Raw genomic sequence first — 19,013 nt, forward strand, 5'->3', positions numbered from 1 at the left:
GAGGCAGAGCAGGGAAGATTTAGTTAGCTGCTGGAATGATTTGAAAGACATAAGTTACCAGGAGCAAAAATGGTAATTATTTGGGTTCTGTGTTTTGTTGTTGTTGTTTTTAAATCTCCAGTTCCCTCGGGAAAAACCAGTAGCTGAGGCAAGAATCGGTCAGTCTGCATCTCAGTCAGCTGGAGCGATCTCTGTGTTTGCTAGTTTAGGGCTGTGCTTTCCAGCTGGCAGTAGGTCCCTAGCACTTCCTGGTCCTTTATATCTTGCTCTCTGTACCTTCGTATTAGCTGTTCGGCCACTGTGTCTGCCAGCTGCTTGAAAGTTGAAGCTCAATTTTTTAAAAAATGGCTAAGTGTTTTAAAAAGTAAGAGAATTGCTGTTTTTCCTTAGATGAAGTACAGACTGTTTAATGTACACAGAAATAATAATTGAGATAGAAGTGTTGGTATAAATTTTCTTTCTTATTGGAAAGAAGAATGTAAGTTATTTTCTCAAGCGTGACCAATAGTTCTTTCATACTGCCTGACGTTTTGTCCAAACACCAAATAGTCCGTAGTTTTGTAACCCCAGAGAACCTAAATCTTTTATTTATTTTTATTTTTTGAGAACTTGCCTTTTTAATCGGGATTATCTTGACTCCTTCATATTTAGAGTTTTTCTTGTGCTGCTAGTTCGTCCCTGCATTTGTAGTTTCACTGCTGTAGATGGTGCTCAGGCCTACTCAGGCTCATCTTGTTCTCTCAGCATTTGCCACTAAAAAAAGAATAATTATAAAAGAGGCCAAACCAGTCAGGCTTACGTGTTCTCTTATGTTTTAACTGTTGGAATTAAATCAGGCTAGTAGTGTGTGTTCCATTTCAGTAGAGGGATGTTGTAACATACGTACTAGTAAGAGGCTGTCATTTTTTGTACTGTCATGTGGGAGCCTGGAGCTTTTATTGCTCTAGCAGCTTCTGTGAAGTTATGAGCAAAGTACACATTTAATATGGGATGATTTACTCCTCATCTCTTGGCCAGTAACCTGGTTAGTAATGTTTCCAGTTTCCTTGCTGACCGAAGCAAATCCTTATTTACGTATGATAGGAACTCTGTGTTTGTTGAGTGAGTGAACGGTTAATTAATGAATAGACACATCTGATATATCAAGTATGTGTTGAGTATTTAGGAGAAGCAATAATAATGGATTTTAGGCTTTGGAGGCATAGCTTCCTGTTTGAAATCTGATGTTTGCCACATACCAGTTGTGTGGTCTTGACCACATGACTTAAGTTCTCTGGGCTTCAGGATCCTGGCTGGACCTCGAGTCTGGTGAGCCCTCTGGTTTATATTCACTAAACCTTTTGTCTCTTCTCTTCCTACTTGAGCCACAGCTGAGGATAAATGTTACAGCTAGCCCCCAAAGCAGCACATAACTGTCATGATACACATGATCCTTCAGAATCTTGCAGTCCCAAGGAGAAGGTTGCTTGGCCTGAGCACCACAGATACACTGTGGTGTGTACTCCAAAAGAGGGACCCTGATCCCTTGCCAGCTGGCATGTTTGTAGGGAGACAGGGAAACGATCACTTGCCTGATTTGGAAGATAACTGACTTTTGTTGACAAGGCTAACCTTCTGGCCTGGGAAATGCCTGGACTTGCTTGTTTCAGTCTAAGGCCTTCCCAGTTGAGGCAGCCACCTCAGGGAAGGTTGTATGATGATCAGACAGTGAACAGACTGCTTTGTCTTTCTTTCGTCTTCCTCCTGTTCCAAGGGCTTGTTACGGGAACCATCTCCTGGGGTCATAATGAGTAGCTCTTTCCAATATGTTGCTCGTTTTCACTGGGCTGAATTGCCCGCAGTGAGTGTGGCCATGTTTCTTGGCTATGTTAAATCACCCACAGTCCACATCTTTGGTGTTCTCTTCTGAGAATTTTAAGTTCTCAGACAAATCTTTGTTAGAGGTGTGGATGGCAGCAGTGGGAATAAATGGCTTGTTTCTAAAGGGGAACTTTCCACAGAGGCCTCCCGCTCCAAGGCATCCAGTTATTTCCTCTTACTGTTCTACCTTGTGGACTACTCTGTCTTTATCATTTCTCCCAGTTGATCTCTTGCTTGCAGCCTTCTTATATAGCTTGGACTTGTGCACTGATCTACCAGTTAATTTCTTCCAGAATTTAGGGCTTAGTAGTCTATTAACTTCATCTTGTCACCTACCTTTTCTGAGGATCATAATCACGTGGTTGTGTTTTAGGAGCTCCACCAGGGAGACTGATCCCTACATCCTTTCTTCCTTGACCTCCCTTTCTTTACAACTCAGCCAGAAACCTGAACCACCTTTTGGGATCTTCTGTCTCTGATTCCTCTATTGACACACAGCAGTGTGGGCTAGCACGACTCTTGTGTGTCCACAGAGGCCCTCCAAGATGAGAGGCTGGTCTAGGTGCCTCAGAGGCAGATAAGCAGTGCCATCATCTTGAGATGACTTTTTATTTCATAGATTTGCCGTTGAGGACTCCAGCCATTTAAGGACAGAAGTCCTCCGGCATGGTTCCTGGCCATCCCAACTCAGCCAAGTGACTGGACTCCACTCCTTGGGGGAAAGGTCTGCTATCCCCCATAGTGTAGAGCACTTTGAATGCTAAATTAACCCTGAGACTTGATAAAATCTAGGAAATGCAATTTTTTTTCTTTAACAGCCTGTAACAGTATTGGTGTTTGTGTGTTTTTTTTTTTTAAGTTTTTACTGTTCTCATATCTTTCAAACCTTGCTTTCCACTTAACTTACAGTAATACAGATGGAATGAATTCTGGGAGATGAGTAACCCATTTTTCAAAATGGCTAAACTATGTTTTCCTTAATTGACCTTCACACGCACTCATGCACTTCTGTAAGCCAGCCATACTCCTCCAGTTCAGTTCTGCACACAGCCCAGATGAAGTGGCGTTTTTATGAATGTCAATCTGATGATGTCACTACTCTGCTTAAATAGTCTCTCCAGGGACATTAGGGTGACAAGACCAGAATGCTTGATCTGGCACACAAATTATATGCATCTTACTTTGGTCCGGGGTTACTCTCCTCCCGGTGCTCTTTTCTACCTGTACTGGTCCTCTTGTACTTCTTCTGCTACGTCTTGCTCTTCTCAGCCTAGCGTCTGGCTCACTGCCCTATTAGCAAACTCTCACTTCATCCTTGGTGCACACCTAAGTCTCAGCCCAAATGTCACTTACTCAGAGAAGTCTTTTCCTGAACCTTCAACTAGGTGAGGTCCCGTTTCTATATTTTTCTTTTGTATCATGTGCTGGATAACACACGTCACAACTGTAATAATGTGTCTTCTCTGTATAGTCACGCTCCACGTGGGCGTAGGGAACACGTCTGCCTTCATCTCTGTATCCTCAGGGCTTGACACACAGTAGACAGTCCAATCGTTTTCTGACCTGCTATAAAAAAAGGATAAGAGCTGTCATTTGGAGTTACTGTGTAGATGACAGATAATGTCTGTGTAATGGCTAGCTCAGTACCAGCACATAATACATAAGAAGTATCTCCTGTGTAGTAATCCATAGATTCATATTTTATAAGGTTACAGAGGATAGATACAATGTTGTTTCATTTGAGAGACAGTTTATTATGTATTATGCTGAAAAGAATAGGTCTGTAGAGTCCAAAACATCTGGCGTTAGCTATCCAAACTCTTGGGGGTCTAACTGCTTTGAAACTGAGTGTACCCATCTGTGATGCTCATGTCCTAGTTGATGGTGACAGGTCAGTGAGAGACTGGGTCACGTGCACAGTGTGGATGTTCGTTCCTAGTAGGGTCTTCATACGTAGTACAGCTGGTATATTTTTAAGTTAAGGGTTAATGATCTGATGTACATTTATTATTATTGATAAATATTTGCTTATTAATCTGATATTTATTTGTTCATGTCAGATCACCATCCACTAGTATAAGTTCCTGTGTTTTTAGAATAGAATCTGGCATTGTTTTCTTTAAAAAGAATTGTTTTTACTGTTCTTTTAATTTATTTTTGAGAGAGAGAGAGAGAAAGAGAGAGAGAGAATGAGTGGGGGGAGGGGAGAAGGAGACACAGAATCCGAAGCAGGCTCCAGGCTCTGAGCCGTCAGCACAGAGCCCGACGCGGGCTCGAACTCACGGACTGTGAGATCATGACCTGAGCCGAAGTTGGATGCTTAACCCACTGAGCCACTCACATGCCCCTGGAATCTGGCTTTGTTTTCTGATTCTGAAATCTTTAAATGAATTGCTTGATTTCTTTGCCTTTTTTTTTTTTTTTTAAGTTTATTTATTTATTTTGAGAGAGAGAATGAGAATGAGAATCTCAAGCCGGTTCCACAGTGTCAGCACGGAACCCACTGTGGGACTCAAACCCACAAACTGAAATCACGACCTGAGACGAAAGCAAGAGTCAGATGCTCAACTGACTGAGCCACCCAGACACTCCAGTATTACCATTTTTAAACACACCATTTATTAGTCTGGCATTCCAAAAGGAGCACTTATTTTGAAGGGACCGTTTTACTTATGGGATGAATTTAGAATATTTTCATTGTGTTCCTAAGTTGCCTAACTCTTAAGACACTGAGACCTAACTATTAAACCAAATACTTTATGTCCTTCAGTATCTGACAGAAAGCAGTTTGTGTTTATAAATAAGGAGCATATTCAAAGTATGAGAAGTTGCTCATTCATTCACAGCCATGTAGAGATTTGACTGTGTGGACACTATGCCACTGAAGGAGTTACTCAGCTCTAGGTAACCGTTACCAGTTCATAAAAATCAACACTGTATAGAATGGTGAAGATAATTCAGAATTTGCTGTTCGATCCTGATGTTTAATTGAGATTCACATTCTGCATTATTTTGCATTTGGGTTTACAGAATTCTAAAACTGAATTGGTCCCTTTAAGGGACCAATTTGTTCTACTGAACACTCTTCAGTTTGAGTGATTATACTTAGATAATACGACTTTTGAAGAGACCCTATTTTTTGGGGAATTAAAGCCATAATATTTATAAATTGCTTTTTAATAAATAAAAATCAGAGAGATACAAAACAGCTTAACGTTTTAATCTTTCTTTCTTTAGAAGCAGCACTAAGAGGCCTTCTGGGAGCCTTGACCAGTACCCCATACTCTCCCACGCAGCATCTAGAGCGAGAGCAGGCTCTTGCCAAACAGTTCGCGGAGATTCTTCACTTCACACTCCGGTTCGACGAACTCAAGGTAGGACTCCATGCTGGCCCTGCCAGCATGGAAATCGTGGGCGTAGGAGGAGACTCCTGGGGACCTAGTTTGAGTGTTTACGTGATGTCCTTTGGCCCCTGGCAAAACCTGGAGAACTGGATTTAAAAGTTGTAGCAGATCTTTGATACATTGTATGCATAGCAAATAGCAAATTATCCAATACTCAGTCTTCATTTAGTTTCATTTTTAAAAATATCTCTGAAGCATATACTGTTGACCTTTCCTAATACTCTTTTTTTCTTTTCTGTTCATTCCCAGTTTATCTTCAACGTCCTTTTACATAAAAATGTTAAGATCCTTTCTTCCTACCTTCCTACCTTCCTACCTTCCTTCATTCCTTCATTTCTCTTCCTCATCTGTCTGTCTGTCTGTCTTTCTGTTTCCCTGTGCACCCGACCTCCACGTTGTTGGAGGGAGGGAGTGTGGAGAAACAAGAACTAGCTTTTGTCTCAGGAGACCCGAGTTCCCCTGTGGGCTCTGTTACAGTGACCACATGTGAGACAGGCCCTTTGACTTTCCAGGACCTCAGGGACCTCGTCTGATAAATAGAGCAGGTGGATTCCTAACTACAGTCTTTAATGATTGCATAATAGGAAACGATTTTGTTTTATTAACACTTTGAGCACAAAGGATTTATATATATGATTTTAGTCTGAGGATTGCCCTGTTGACCATATATTCATACTTTTATTGTAATAATTCAAAACAAGTACCTAAGTATTTCTTCTTATTTTTGTTTATTTGGTAATACTGGTTTTTGGGAAACAACCTTTTAGTGTATTACCTGAAATTATTGAAAAGAAGGGAAGTATTCAGATCATGACTGTAAAACCGTCTACGGGGTTTATATGTTCTGTAAGGACTAAGTACAGTGTTACATAATTTAAGTGCAAAAAGCTATCGTGGGTGATACCAGTTTTAGTTCTTAAATTGTTTACAAATTAGGGAATGTTACTTAACTAGTTACGGCTGTATTTAGTAGATTTTTTCACTTATTTTTTACACTGTCATTTAGTGTACATAATACATTTTTCTTTCATAAATGTCTTTAGATGACAAATCCCGCCATACAGAATGATTTCAGCTATTACAGAAGAACATTGAGTCGTATGAGGATTAATAACGTTCCAGTAAGTTAATGCTTTGAATCAGGGGGGTGGTAATGGGAGCCGTTAATTTATTTGTTCAGTGCATTCGCTTATTTGCTTGTTCATTTGCTCATTCACTCAGATCAAGTTAAAGCTAATGACATAGTCAATAACCAGCTATGGGCGACTGTAGGTATGAGAGGAAAGTGCAAGATGTAGCAGCCCATGCGTGGTGCTTCCCTGCTCTTCACCTAGCACCTCAGATCCCTATGCCTACTTAATAGAACTGCTCCTTGTCCATATAGTAATACTTACAAAATTTCTCTGTGTATTCTCATGTTACTTATTTATTTACTCGTTCATTTAAAGATTTTATTCTTCAGTAATCTCTGCACCCAATGTGGGGCTTGAACTCAACCCCTAGATCAAGAGTCGTATGCTCCACCGACCCGGCCAGCCAGGCCCCCATGTGTATTTTCATTTTAATTGCACAAAAACTTTGTGGATTAGTGGTTGTGAGACCCCATGGTCTTAGAATGGAAGAGTCCAGGAGAGAAGGTGGCCTGGAATGGGAGGGGTACTGTTGTCAGCAGAGTTGTGGGCCATGAGCGCTTCTGTGCCTGGTCCTTGGCTAGTATAATATCTCTTCTGGTTTATTAAGGCTTGATTTCCCTTGATTTCTCCTTGTCTTTACCCTTTTCTACCTCCAGGGAGTCAACTACCAGAAGTAAAACCTTAAATAGAAAGAAAATATGTTTTTCTTTAGGTATTTTGAGGACCTACATTGTGCTAATTGGTGTGAAAAATTTCTAGGATCAGCCTTACAGCCTTAACTAGATAGCTTAGTAAGGAAAGATCATGTGAGTGTGTAAGGAGCAGTAAGTGGCTTAAGAGGTTAAAGAAAATGACAAGGGAGAGCATTCTTTTTTTCTTTTTTCTTCTTCCTCTTTTTTCGTTGAATCAAAATTTTATGAAGTGGCTGCTGTAAGGCCCTTGGTTGGAAGAAGGATTTCTCTTCCATGAAGCTTCTGTTATTTTACATCACTGTGGTTTTGCATAGACCAGTTCTTGCTGTGAGGCTGAGCTTATCGTCTGTTTTTTTCATACCCACCGTGTGAAGTCAGATCAGATCCAATCAAATCATGTAACACCCAGCCAGCCCTCTGCTATAGCCATCCTGCTACCACTCGAGGCCAAATACAAGGGTGCCATCTTGCACCCTCAGTAATTAAAGGGAAATCCAGTTGTTATCAAGTGAAATAGCTTTCCAGTCTCTTCCTCGCCCCCCTCCCCCCTTTCATCTCGTAGTTCTTCTGTCCCAGTCGAGAGCCTCATTCCGCATCTCCGGCAGTCATTCTCTAGCAGGAGAACTCCTTTTTTTGACCCATGGTCTTTTTCTTTTTTGGTACACTCTGCCCACCATCATCTGTCAACTTGCTTTAGAAAATTGACTTAATTGTTGTTCTTTCTTCTAGCGCACTGAGTGGTCCCTGTTACATGCAGAAGAAAGTTAGGAACTTAGGCCAACAGCTAAAGTCCTCCGCAGTCTGGCTCCAGCCCTGCTTTCCACCCTTACTCCTTGCTAGTTGTTTCCCCTTCTTGCCCTGAGTGCACCGGGTTACACTCCATGTCATTTGAAAACATGCTCTCATCCCCTGTCTGGTTGTAATACCATGCGTACCTGCCCGCCCTCACCTGCAAGAGCTGCCTCTTCAGAATCCATTTTTGTTTCTTCCGGTCAGACGTAGTCTTTCTCTCCCCTCCTTTTTTTCGTCATTGCCTCTCAGCTTGTTGTTTGGATACTTGTGTGCTCCTGAGATGGAGGCCAGGCCGTGCCCTCGCCATCTCCCTGCCCCCGTAGCATTTAGAGCCACTCCTTGTTACAGGAGGCAGCCCAGCAAGTTGCTTGATGTCATGTAAAATATTTTAAGAGAGGTTACTCTTTTTGAAAAATTGCTTAATACCATTTTTAACCTATTTTTAAATATACGTGCACATGAGGGTCTAAAATATAAGAGTATTTATTAGAGTAATTTAACAAGCATTAGCGAAACAGTCACTCTGCCTCGGTTCTTTTATAAATGTTATCATATTTAATAATTTATGAACTGATATCAAGTGCTTATTTTCCACACAGGCAGAAGGAGAAAATGAAGTAAATAATGAATTGGCAAATCGAATGTCTTTGTTTTATGCTGAGGCAACCCCAATGCTGAAAACCTTAAGTGACGCCACAACAAAATTTGTATCAGAGGTAAGTGTTGCCTGGACAGTTACTCTCGATGTTGTTATGCTTCCTGTCAGCAGCCAGGGTGAGCTGTCCAGGCCTCACGACGACGATGTTGCCGTCTTCTGTGCGTCTTCTGTGCGCGTGCACGGAGTCCTGCCCCTTCTCCGAGGCACACGCATACACATCTACCTGCCTGTTGGCAGCTTCCCTCTGGATGTCTAGGCGACACCTCAGTGTTACCGTGGCCAAACCCAGCCCTTTCTGCAGTCTTTTCTGTCTTGATAGTACCACTGTAAAAGCAACTGACTTAGGGGTTATCATCCTGAATTCCTTTCTTTATCTCACCTCTTACGTCTCTTCCATCAGATAGTCTTGTTGACTCTTCCTCCAAAATACATCCTGAATCTGAAAACTTTGCCCCTCTCCTCCTCTACCTCTCCACATCAGCCCACCACTCTGTCACCTGCATTCATGTTCCTACTGGCCTTACTTTTTCCACTCTGACCCCACGATGGTCCTTTCTTCAAAGAACAGCCAAGTAATCTTTTTTTTTTTTTTTTAAATTTTTTTTTTTTAATGTCTATTTCTTTTTGAGAGAGACAAGAGTACAATTGGGGGAGGGGCAGAGAGAGGGAGACACAGAATCTGAAGCAGGCTCCAGGCCCTGAGCTGTCAGCACAGAGCCTGACATGGGGCTCAAACTCACGAACCGCGAGATCGTGACCTAAGCCGAAGTCGGACGCTCAACTGACTGAGCCACCCAGGTGCCCCAGTAATCTTTAAAAAAAAAAAAAAATCAAATGCCTTTCTTCCTCTGCTTCAAGTGTTCCCAGTGACTTCCCAGTATCCTTCAGATAAATTCCCCATACCTCATGGCCTGTGGGGCCCTGGCTGCATGTAGTGGTTGTTTCCACTCAGCCAGAATGGAAGTGACTCTCAGGAGCACAGGGTCGTGGTTCTCTAGCTCTTAGCCGTATCCCTAGAGCTTAGAACAGTACCTAGAATCTAGCACACTTTTTTAAAAATTAGGAGTAGGAACCAAATTTTAAAGTTGTCAGTTTTCCACATTGTGCTGGATTTTAAATTATACTTAAGTAATAACTATCACTTTCACTGTTTTTTCTCTATATACTTTTACAGAATAAAAATTTACCAATAGAAAATACCACAGATTGTCTAAGCACCATGGCCAGTGTATGCAGAGTCATGCTCGAAACACCGTGAGTATTAGCTGATCTTTTTCACTCTAACAATCCTACCAAAGTTGGTGTCTAGATATGAACATGTCTTATTTGGAAGGTGGGAATTAAGTATATCTGAAGTATCCAATGTTAATATATGAACGATACTAAAGTAATTTGGAAGCTTAATGTGACTTCTGGTTTGAGTAGAAAGTGCAGTGGGTTTTCAGGTGCCTGAGACCAGTCAGGCTAACTTAGAACTTAGACTCTTCAGAGTGGGGAATTTTGTGGTGCTCTTATTGGAGGTGGGGGAAGAGCTTTGGTGTTTTGGTTATGCTTCTCATTAAGCATTCTCTCTTTTTCAGTGAGGAACCTTGCCCTTTTGCTAGATGAATGGTTGTCCTCCTACTTCATAAGGCTTTCCAACAAAATGATGTGTGTAATAGTGCTTTGGAAAGGAGAGCTGCCAACTCTTCTCCTTATCCCTGTCCCTTGGTATTAGTTCACAGTCTGTGGTTTTTATCCGACACTAATCTGAATTCTCTTCTGGGTTTCCCTTCACTTTCAAGCCATTTATCATATGTACCACTGTGTTTTCTGGCTGGATTTTCTTATCAGCAGGCAGAGAGAATCCCTCCTGGATTCCTGAATAACATGTGGTTCTATTAGATAACTTTTGTTTTTGTGGAGCTTTTCGTTTTCCAAAGCACTATTACGCACATCATCTTTCTGGAAAGCTGTATGAAGTAGGAGGGCAACCATTCATCATTATCATCATTTAGGGGAGTGAGCTCCTGGGAAGCGAAGGGACTTAAGCACGGTGGCCGACCCCACCCATGTGCCTGGATGGTCCCATCCTGGTTCTGGACGCTTTCTGCCATGCCATGCTGCCTTCTGCAGAGACAAAATTCTATTTCCCTTTTTCCCGAGAAAGGAATATGATTGAATTTTAGTAAAACTAGAATGCAGTAATATAATGATGTAATACTTCGATTAATAAGTTAGCTTCTAAATAGCAAACATATTGCTCCATTAAGCAAGTGGCTTTTTCCATCATATTGGTGGTAACAGCCTTTACAAAGCACCTGTCCTGAAGCTATTACTTTGGGGCTTTTCATTTCTCTAAATTTGCCTCATCTCTGCCAAGCAAAAGGGGTGATATACCAAGAGGGTGCATGCAGAGATCAGAATAACTAAGTGGTCACTACTCTATCAACCTCATTTCCCTGGGAATCTCACCATGGAGAAAGGAGGGTGTAATGGTAGCATTCCTTTTAGATATCAACAGAGTGTATCCTTCAGCATCAGCTGAAAGTTGAATGAACTCCTTAAGTAGTGATGTGCCTCATCCAGCCATATCTTTTCTACCCCCCAGGGAATACAGAAGCAGATTTACAAATGAAGAGACAGTGTCATTCTGCTTGAGGGTAATGGTGGGTGTCATAATACTCTATGACCACGTACATCCAGTGGGAGCATTTGCCAAAACTTCAAAAATTGATGTAAGTTACAATGCTTTATTTAATTCTCAACCCTTTCCGTAAGTGGAGATCGTAGGCTTTTGTTTAAAGAGCTGCAGGTTGCACTCTGTCACAGACCTCAGTTTTATAGCTTCTGATAATGGTGGGTTTCTGTTGCCTCTCATATCGTGCTGGATGGTTTACAGCCATATACGAGTGCAGTAGAATGGAGGACAGCTGGACCTTGTACTCGCCAGCGGTCCTTCTGCCTGTTTGGCAGTGTAAATAAATAATCAGACATCAGGAATTTCATTCTTTGACCAAAGGCCATTTCAAACAAAAGATTTATCTCCATATGTATAGACAAAATCAGTAGAGGTGCTCCAGTGGAAAAAGACTATGTAACAGAATACAGATTTTTCTCCTCCCTCCCAGGCATAGTAATTTGTGGCTCTCATCTGGGTGTCAGCTTTGCTTGTCTCTACACAAATTTATATTAGGAATAAAGTAGCTCCCTTGGTTCCTCTGTTTTCTAATTTCTCTCCTAGTCACATCTGGTTCATCAGAATTGTAACCAGTGTTTGGTGAGAATTGTCTTCCATTTTCCCTTTTGTAGTTCAGGCTCTCAACATTTCGTGTCTAGATTACTGATTGCCAGCCAGTCTCCCTACCTTTCTTTATTCACGTCCATCCTGTGTAAAGAGAAATGAGTTAACATTTATTGAATGATTACTGTGTCCTAGGAAATTTATGCTTGTTGCCCACTTACCTGTGAAAATACTACTAGGATGTAGATGTTATCTCCCCCGTACTAACAGATAACCTAAAATTTAGGGAAATAACATAGTGTAATTTCTAGTGAATGATGGAGTAGGATTTTGAATCCACATCTCCATGGTTTCCAAAGCTGTGCTCTTCTAGCGTGTTCTACATTTTCACAGTCTGCAGCCCATCTTTACACACTGTCTACACTGAGCTGCTCCCTTTCTAATGGCCCATAACAAGTCCCTGCCCCATAAGTTCCAAATGAGTCCTCCTGGCTTGCGAAGCCCTCTGTAAACTCCCCTGTGAATCCCCAAGATTCTGTCCTCAGCGTGTGGTAAACTTTACTATTTTTGTCAAGGTGTTTGCCTGCCTGGAAAGGCTCCTCTGCTCCTTGACACCGCGTCCATCCGTCCTTTCAGAGACTGCTCCACACCTTCTCCGGGAAGTCTTCCCTTAGCCGCCCTGTAGTTTTCTCATGAGTGTGCCTGCTGCTTCCTCTTTGGTTCTTAAAAAGTTCTGTTTGAGAAACTGAAAATAGCATTTGCGTAGTTCTTTCCCCCTGTTCTAACAGTAATAATTTTGACATTTCCAGAATGTAATTTCTCGCGAGTTCCATAGTTGTGCTAATTTAAGTACTACTGTTTTGATAGTGAATGTTCTTTGAGAAAACACAGTTTTTTACCTTTTCCATTTCTTCTTCTCCTTAGATGAAAGGTTGTATCAAAGTTCTTAAGGACCAACCTCCCAATAGCGTAGAAGGTCTTCTAAATGCTCTCAGGTGTGTATATGTACATGTGCGTCTGTACAGAAAAAATATATGTAAGAAAATGCTTCAAAACGTGAATAATACAAAGGATATGAATATATATGTTCATGTTAGAAAAGTGCAGATACCATTTTGCTTATTGGTAACCTTGTGTTTAAATTTTCAGTTACAATATCTTTCCAATAAAGAGTGTGTGTGTGTGTGTGTGTGTGTGTGTGTGTGTGTGTGTGTGTGTGGTGTGCATGCACAGATGAAAATAGCTTCATTTCTTTGCTATAGATTTTGGCTTTCATTTTTTGCTCCTCTTGGGATGTTTATTTTTTAATGAAAGTAGACCATGCTAATTGTAAATAAAATTCAGCCAACCCAGGAAAATTGAAAGCAAAAGAAGGAAATCACATAATCTCACCATTTTGAAATAAACCACTGTTAATGTTTCGGTGTATATAGTCTTCCACAGTTCATTCTTTATATTTGTAGATAGTCAAAGCTCTCTGATACTTATCTTTTTATAAATGTAATGCTATACAAACTCTTTTATAACTACCTCTTTTCCCTTAATATAGTGTATTAATATTTCTGTTTTTATAAGTATTTTTGTTACTTTTGTGTATTTCTTGTAATGAAAATAAACTTGTTATTATTTGATGTCTTCTCTTGCTTACACTACTTGATTTAGCTACTGTAGCTCCTAATAATGGTGCAATTGTTTTTTAAGGCAGGATTCCTTTTTCTTTTATTTTTCTTAAGTAAGCTCTAGGCCCAATGTGGGACTTGAACTCAGGACCCCAAGTTTAGGAGTTGCATGCTCTACTGACTGAGCCAGCCAGGCATTTCTTGAATGCTGGACTCTTTTTAAATGCAAATCACAGCATATTATAACATCTTGACTACAGAGGTTTAATTTATAGTGTAATTTATTTTCCTAACATAAGAGATAACTTGCTCATTGCTTATTTTGTGTTTAAACACAAAAATTACATGAGCACAGAAATATTTATATAGAAACTTATTGAGGTCACAGGCCATCTTTGTTTCTCACTGCAGTCCACATGATACATGAAAATGATTTCCAGTTCAGTCTTAAGTTTCTCCCATGTTTTATGAGCCAAACAGGTTGGTTATTCCTCTTGAATGCTTAGTCACACTTGGCACATGATAAAGCAGAATCTATGCTGTGTCATTTCAGTTGCATGGAACCATCAAAGGATTTTATTAAGATTATGAGAAGTATTCTTAAGCAGTGAGTGCCTGAATAAAGGAGGTCTCTTCTAAACAAATACCAGAAAGATCACGGAACATAGTATAACCATGAAAATCCTCATAATGTCAAGCTATTTCAGCCATAAGTCTGTCAGAAACCACAATGGTTGGGAGTTTTTTACTCTGGAGGTTTTTACAGTGTGCACCTCATTTGTTTCACCCATAATCGTGCTTTTGTGAACCATAACTTACTCGATCTCTTTCTCAAGACTCCCCGGGTCCCAGTCAGCTCACTTTTTCTCCTAAGACTCTCCTTTCGTATTGGTTAGACTCTCCAAAGCCACCCAGTGACAGCAGACCTGTTCTGAAAAGGAAGAGAGAATTGGAGGCCAGGAGGGTCTGGTGTTATTTCTTTACTTCGAAGGGACAGTGGTCCACACATGAAGACTCAGAGTTTACTTTTGTTTGCAGTAGTTAAAGGTAGTTCAGTCTCTCCACTCTCAAATTAGGGCAGCGCTGGGCTGTGGGGCTAAATGAGAGGTGGGGTTAAAGTCTTGCACACGCCAGTCTGTGTTTGAGGGGAGAAAAACACCATTGAGGCAAGAGCCACCGGTCGCTTTTCAGTCTTCTTTGCACGTCTCTAACAGAAAGTAGAAGATGAAGGTTTTGTTGCAGAGATAACTCTCGAACTGTTTTCGTTCCCAGTGGATGTGTTTTGTGGCTGGTTCTCATTTTTCCACCTGGGAAGTTTCTTAAGGTTCATCGGTGTAGTTGATACTTACTAGTAGTGGTTACAGTGAGTAACATTTTTGTAGCCCTGTGAGTTTACGGCGTGGTTTCGTCTTTATGACTGTATTTGATCTTGACCACAGCTCTGTGAAGTAGGGGATGGATGTGAGGTGTGGGGCATGTCTCCATTGTACAGCTACCTTGAGCTCTTGAGAGACTTACCGATTATATAGGCGATTAATCAGTGTCAGACTCCGTCTTCACATTCAGGATTTCATTCTTCAAATCCCATATGCTTGATGCTGTACCATTGAGCCTTAAGGTTCCTGTGTGATTGAACCCTGGAGTGTTTTTGGAGTAACTGGGAGGGAAACAAAAATGCACATTCCCAGGCCACCATACCCAGAGAGACTCTAAGGTCTGGTGTGGGGCCCACGCACCTCATTCTATAAGTAAACATCCTTGCTGATACAATGCTGGTGCTTTGAGAAACGTTGCTCAAACTAAATCACCCTCGCCCTTAATATGCTTCACTCATAGCAAAGGAGATACTATGTAAAAAGCATTTTATAATCCCCAAAGTGCTATGTAAATGTTCATTGTTAATTAAACCTTTAGAAAATGGAAAACACTTTTGTGGAATTACTTTCTGAGTAGCTGCTTTACTAGAAATGCTCACTCCATCATTTTCCTCAGCCAGCAGTTAATAACCAAAAATTTTTAAGTTTTAATTGCACATGCATATAATAAGCTATTTATTTGGAGTGCTTCTGTATAGAAATAACACAGTGCCTCCAGCTTACAGGATGTGATTACAAGAAAGCAGCAGGTCCTGTCTACATTCAGTAGGTGGAGAAGTGGAACCAAGTGCCTTGATCATGAGAGAGAGCCAGAGCTCGGAGTTGTTAAGGTTTAATGCTAGATAACTGCTGTCTTTATTCAATTTCAGAGTAAAGATCAATCAATAATAGTTGCTTCTCTTCAGTAGAAAAGTATATGCACTTGGAAAGGAACTTGGTTGTTATGCACAAAGTGACATAAACCCGTATATGTCCGTACGCTTTTGCGCACGTTAGGTGGTAAAGGCCTTTTCTTGGTAAGAGTGCGGTGACAGGACAGGCCTCCCTCCAGTTGGCCCCATTTGGCGGAAAGGACGTGAGACCTGTTACAAGTGCATGGTCTCATTCCGCAGAAGGAGCCAGAGCACTCCCGCTCCCGGTGTTACAACGTTTGCTGAGTAGCGATACGTGCTGCGGCTGCTCTGAGCAGAGATGGTGGTATGCCAGTTGGGGGCCCTCTGCCCTGTGAGGGAAAGGGAAAAACGGAAATGAAGACAGGGATGATGAACGTTTTTACTTCCTGACATCAGGAGGATATGTGTAGCTACATACGCTTTATCTGCACTTGGAAATGAAAACAGAAAGCTTTAGTCTTGGCTACATCACTTGCCACTTAATGTAAGTAATCCTTCATGGATGTTTTCCCCCAGCCTGGCTGCTTGCTTTCTCGCCTGCCTTCCACAAATACTAGTTGAGCACCTGTCCCATGCCAGGTGCTTGGGTGTCTTTTCAGTAATATGTGAACAATTTGGAAGTGCCTTCTTTTTGGAAGGTAAAATTGTAGAGGATGTATCAGGTACTTAATAAGTATTTGTGTCTTTACCTCTGCAAGGAGTTGAGTTCATATACTTCCTTTAGTTTTTCAATTGACTTGAGAACTAGCAAGAATTGGGTTTAAGTTTCTTTTTTTTTTTTTTTTTTTTAATTTTTTTTTTTTTTCAACGTTTATTTATTTTTGGGACAGAGAGAGACAGAGCATGAACGGGGGAGGGGCAGAGAGAGAGGGAGGCACAGAATCGGAAACAGTCTCCAGGCTCCGAGCCATCAGCCCAGAGCCCGACGCGGGGCTCGAACTCACGGACCGCGAGATCGTGACCTGGCTGAAGTCGGACGCTTAACCGACTGCGCCACCCAGGCGCCCCATGGGTTTAAGTTTCTTGAACACACAAAGGCCATCTGTGTGTACTTTGCTTAAAGTTATATATTCCTGAAAGACGATATGTGAAATTTTCACAGGCCAGATTAACTGGTCCAGCATTAAGTTCTGTCCGAATTGTCTCCAAAATATGTCCCATATTCAAGCCTCGAGCACCTGTTTCCATGTTGCTCATGTGGTCCAGGCCTTGCTCATCTCTCACTGAGTCCCCTGGAGCAAGCCCTTGGTTGGTCCCTCTGCTGTCCCTCTGTTGGTTCCTCTGCTCAATGGCCAGAGCAGTCCTTCCAGAACATAAATAAAGGCCCACATCACTACCCTGTTTGATGTCCTCCACTGGCTTTCACTGCACTTATAATGACTTCCCAACTCCTCACTGTGGCCTGCAGTGTCCTCATGAGCTGGGCTTTCCCGGCATCTGAGGCCCCATCTAGTACTTTCCTCCTTTGCCCCTTATGTGAGTGTGTCACTGTCTGTCTTCTCTGCCAGGTTGTAAGATCCTGGAACAGTGCCAGATACATAGTAGGCTCACTTACTGAATTTCGGCTATTAAAGGACTCCTATGGGGACTCTTCTCATAAAATAGTAATCACTCTTCATGATTCTTTACTTGTGGTTTACATGCTTATAGCAAAACACATCTACCTGGAAATAAGGCACTTCAAGAATGGAGACATTTTGGGATGTGACAGTTGGAACTGTGGTAGTTAGTTGAGCTTAGATACAGACTAGAGTGGGGGCCGGCCTTTCTCTGTAAAGGGCTAGAGAATAAACACAGATGTTTTAGGATTTGGGGTTATGTGGTTTCTTGTCACAGCTACTCAACTCTGCCATTGTGGCAAGAAGGTGACCATAGAGAATACCTCAGTGAATCTGTATATGGCTGTGTTCCATTAAAACTTTTTATAAACACAGTGAAATTTGAATTTCATAGAATTTCCACGTTAACATGAAATATTATTCTTTTGATTTCTTTCCCCGTTCATTTTTAGTGTAAAAACAGGGGCACCTGGGGGACTCAGTTGGGTAAGCTGCTGACTTTTGCTCAGGTCATGATCTCACAGTTTGTGTGTTCCAGCCCCTCGTCGGGCTCTGTGCTCGCAGCTCAGAGCCTGGAGCCTTCTTTGGATTCTGTGTCTCCCTCTCTGCCTGCCCCATCCCCACTTGTGCTCTGTCTCTCTCTACCTCAAAAATAAATAAACATTTAAAAAATAAATGGAAGTGTAAAAATATACTTAGCTCACAAGCCATACAGAATTAGGCGGTGGGCTAGGTTGGGCCGCAGGTTGTACTTGCCAGTCCCTGAGATGGAGTAACAGCTGTTTCCCTGTGAGAGGGCGCAGCTCATTGTTTAGCTTAGAATTTAACTGGATCGCTTCAGTAAGGTAGTTCTACCTTAAGTAAAGAGCTGTTGGATATGTTGTGCCGTAGGTGGTTAGGGTAAGCAGGGCAGAGCCTGAACGCAGCTGAAGCTGGAGAGAAAAGGCGCTATGCTGTGAGAGTAGAGTTTCACCTACTTGCCCAGCTTGTGATGATGATGGAGCCCGCGGTAGATCATGGTTTTCAAAATTCCCTAAAATAGCTGTTCTTATACTTTCAGGTACACAACAAAACATTTGAACGATGAGACTACCTCCAAGCAAATCAGATCCATGCTGCAATAGCAGCCCTGGGCGGGCGCCTGCTGTGGACAGAAGACAGTATTCTGCAGTGGCTGAGAATGCACAGTTTTTAGTGATTGCAATTACTATCTCATGTACTCCTGCTTTTTATTTCTTTCCTCTGTTCCTCTTCCCTCTTTTTTAATCATGTTCTCGTTCTCAAGACTTCTTTTCTGTGCCAAAACCAGTAAAGTTCTACTCTGAAGGGACACTGTCCTTTCGAATGGGCCATCTAAGGCAGCTAATTCCGCATTGCATTGGGGTCTCTACTGAGAAAAATTCTGTGACTTGAACTAAATATTTTTAAATGTGGATTTTTTTTGAAAACTAATATTTAATATTGCTTCTCCTGCATGGCAAAACTGCCTATTCTGCTATTTAAAAACCGTCAACGACTTTATTTTCTACTGCCGCTTTTTTCATGTGCAGCCAAAATGAAAATGTTTAAATTAACTGTGTTGTACAAATGGTACCCAACACAAACTTTTTTTAAATTAGTAAGACTTTTGTTTAAAGTTTTAAGTTTGCATTTTGACTTTTTTTGTAAGGATGTATGTTGTGTGTTTAACCTTTATTAACTAACGTTAAAAACTGTGATGTGTGCGTAGAATATTACGTATGCATGTTCATGTTTAAAGAATGGCTGTTGATGATAAAATAAAAATCAGCTTTCATTTTTCTAA

At 41.4% G+C, this 19,013-nt stretch overlaps 1 protein-coding gene across 10 annotated transcripts in view; it reads left to right on the forward strand.

Moving 5' to 3' along the window:
- CYRIB (CYFIP related Rac1 interactor B) overlaps window positions 1-19,013 on the forward strand; it is a 148,245-nt gene extending 129,232 nt beyond the window's left edge. For all 10 annotated transcript variants that reach the window (XM_045453676.1, XM_045453681.1, XM_045453674.1 and 7 more), the window contains 7 exons: window positions 5,098-5,234; window positions 6,308-6,385; window positions 8,481-8,597; window positions 9,714-9,793; window positions 11,130-11,256; window positions 12,687-12,757; window positions 18,270-19,013. In XM_045453676.1, the coding sequence (XP_045309632.1) occupies window positions 5,098-5,234; window positions 6,308-6,385; window positions 8,481-8,597; window positions 9,714-9,793; window positions 11,130-11,256; window positions 12,687-12,757; window positions 18,270-18,333 (674 nt within the window). In that variant the 3' untranslated portion in view covers window positions 18,334-19,013. The remainder of the gene's footprint in view (window positions 1-5,097; window positions 5,235-6,307; window positions 6,386-8,480; window positions 8,598-9,713; window positions 9,794-11,129; window positions 11,257-12,686; window positions 12,758-18,269) is intronic.

This window comes from Leopardus geoffroyi, chromosome C3, assembly GCF_018350155.1.
Source record: "Leopardus geoffroyi isolate Oge1 chromosome C3, O.geoffroyi_Oge1_pat1.0, whole genome shotgun sequence".
NCBI classification, from domain to species: domain Eukaryota; kingdom Metazoa; phylum Chordata; class Mammalia; order Carnivora; family Felidae; genus Leopardus; species Leopardus geoffroyi.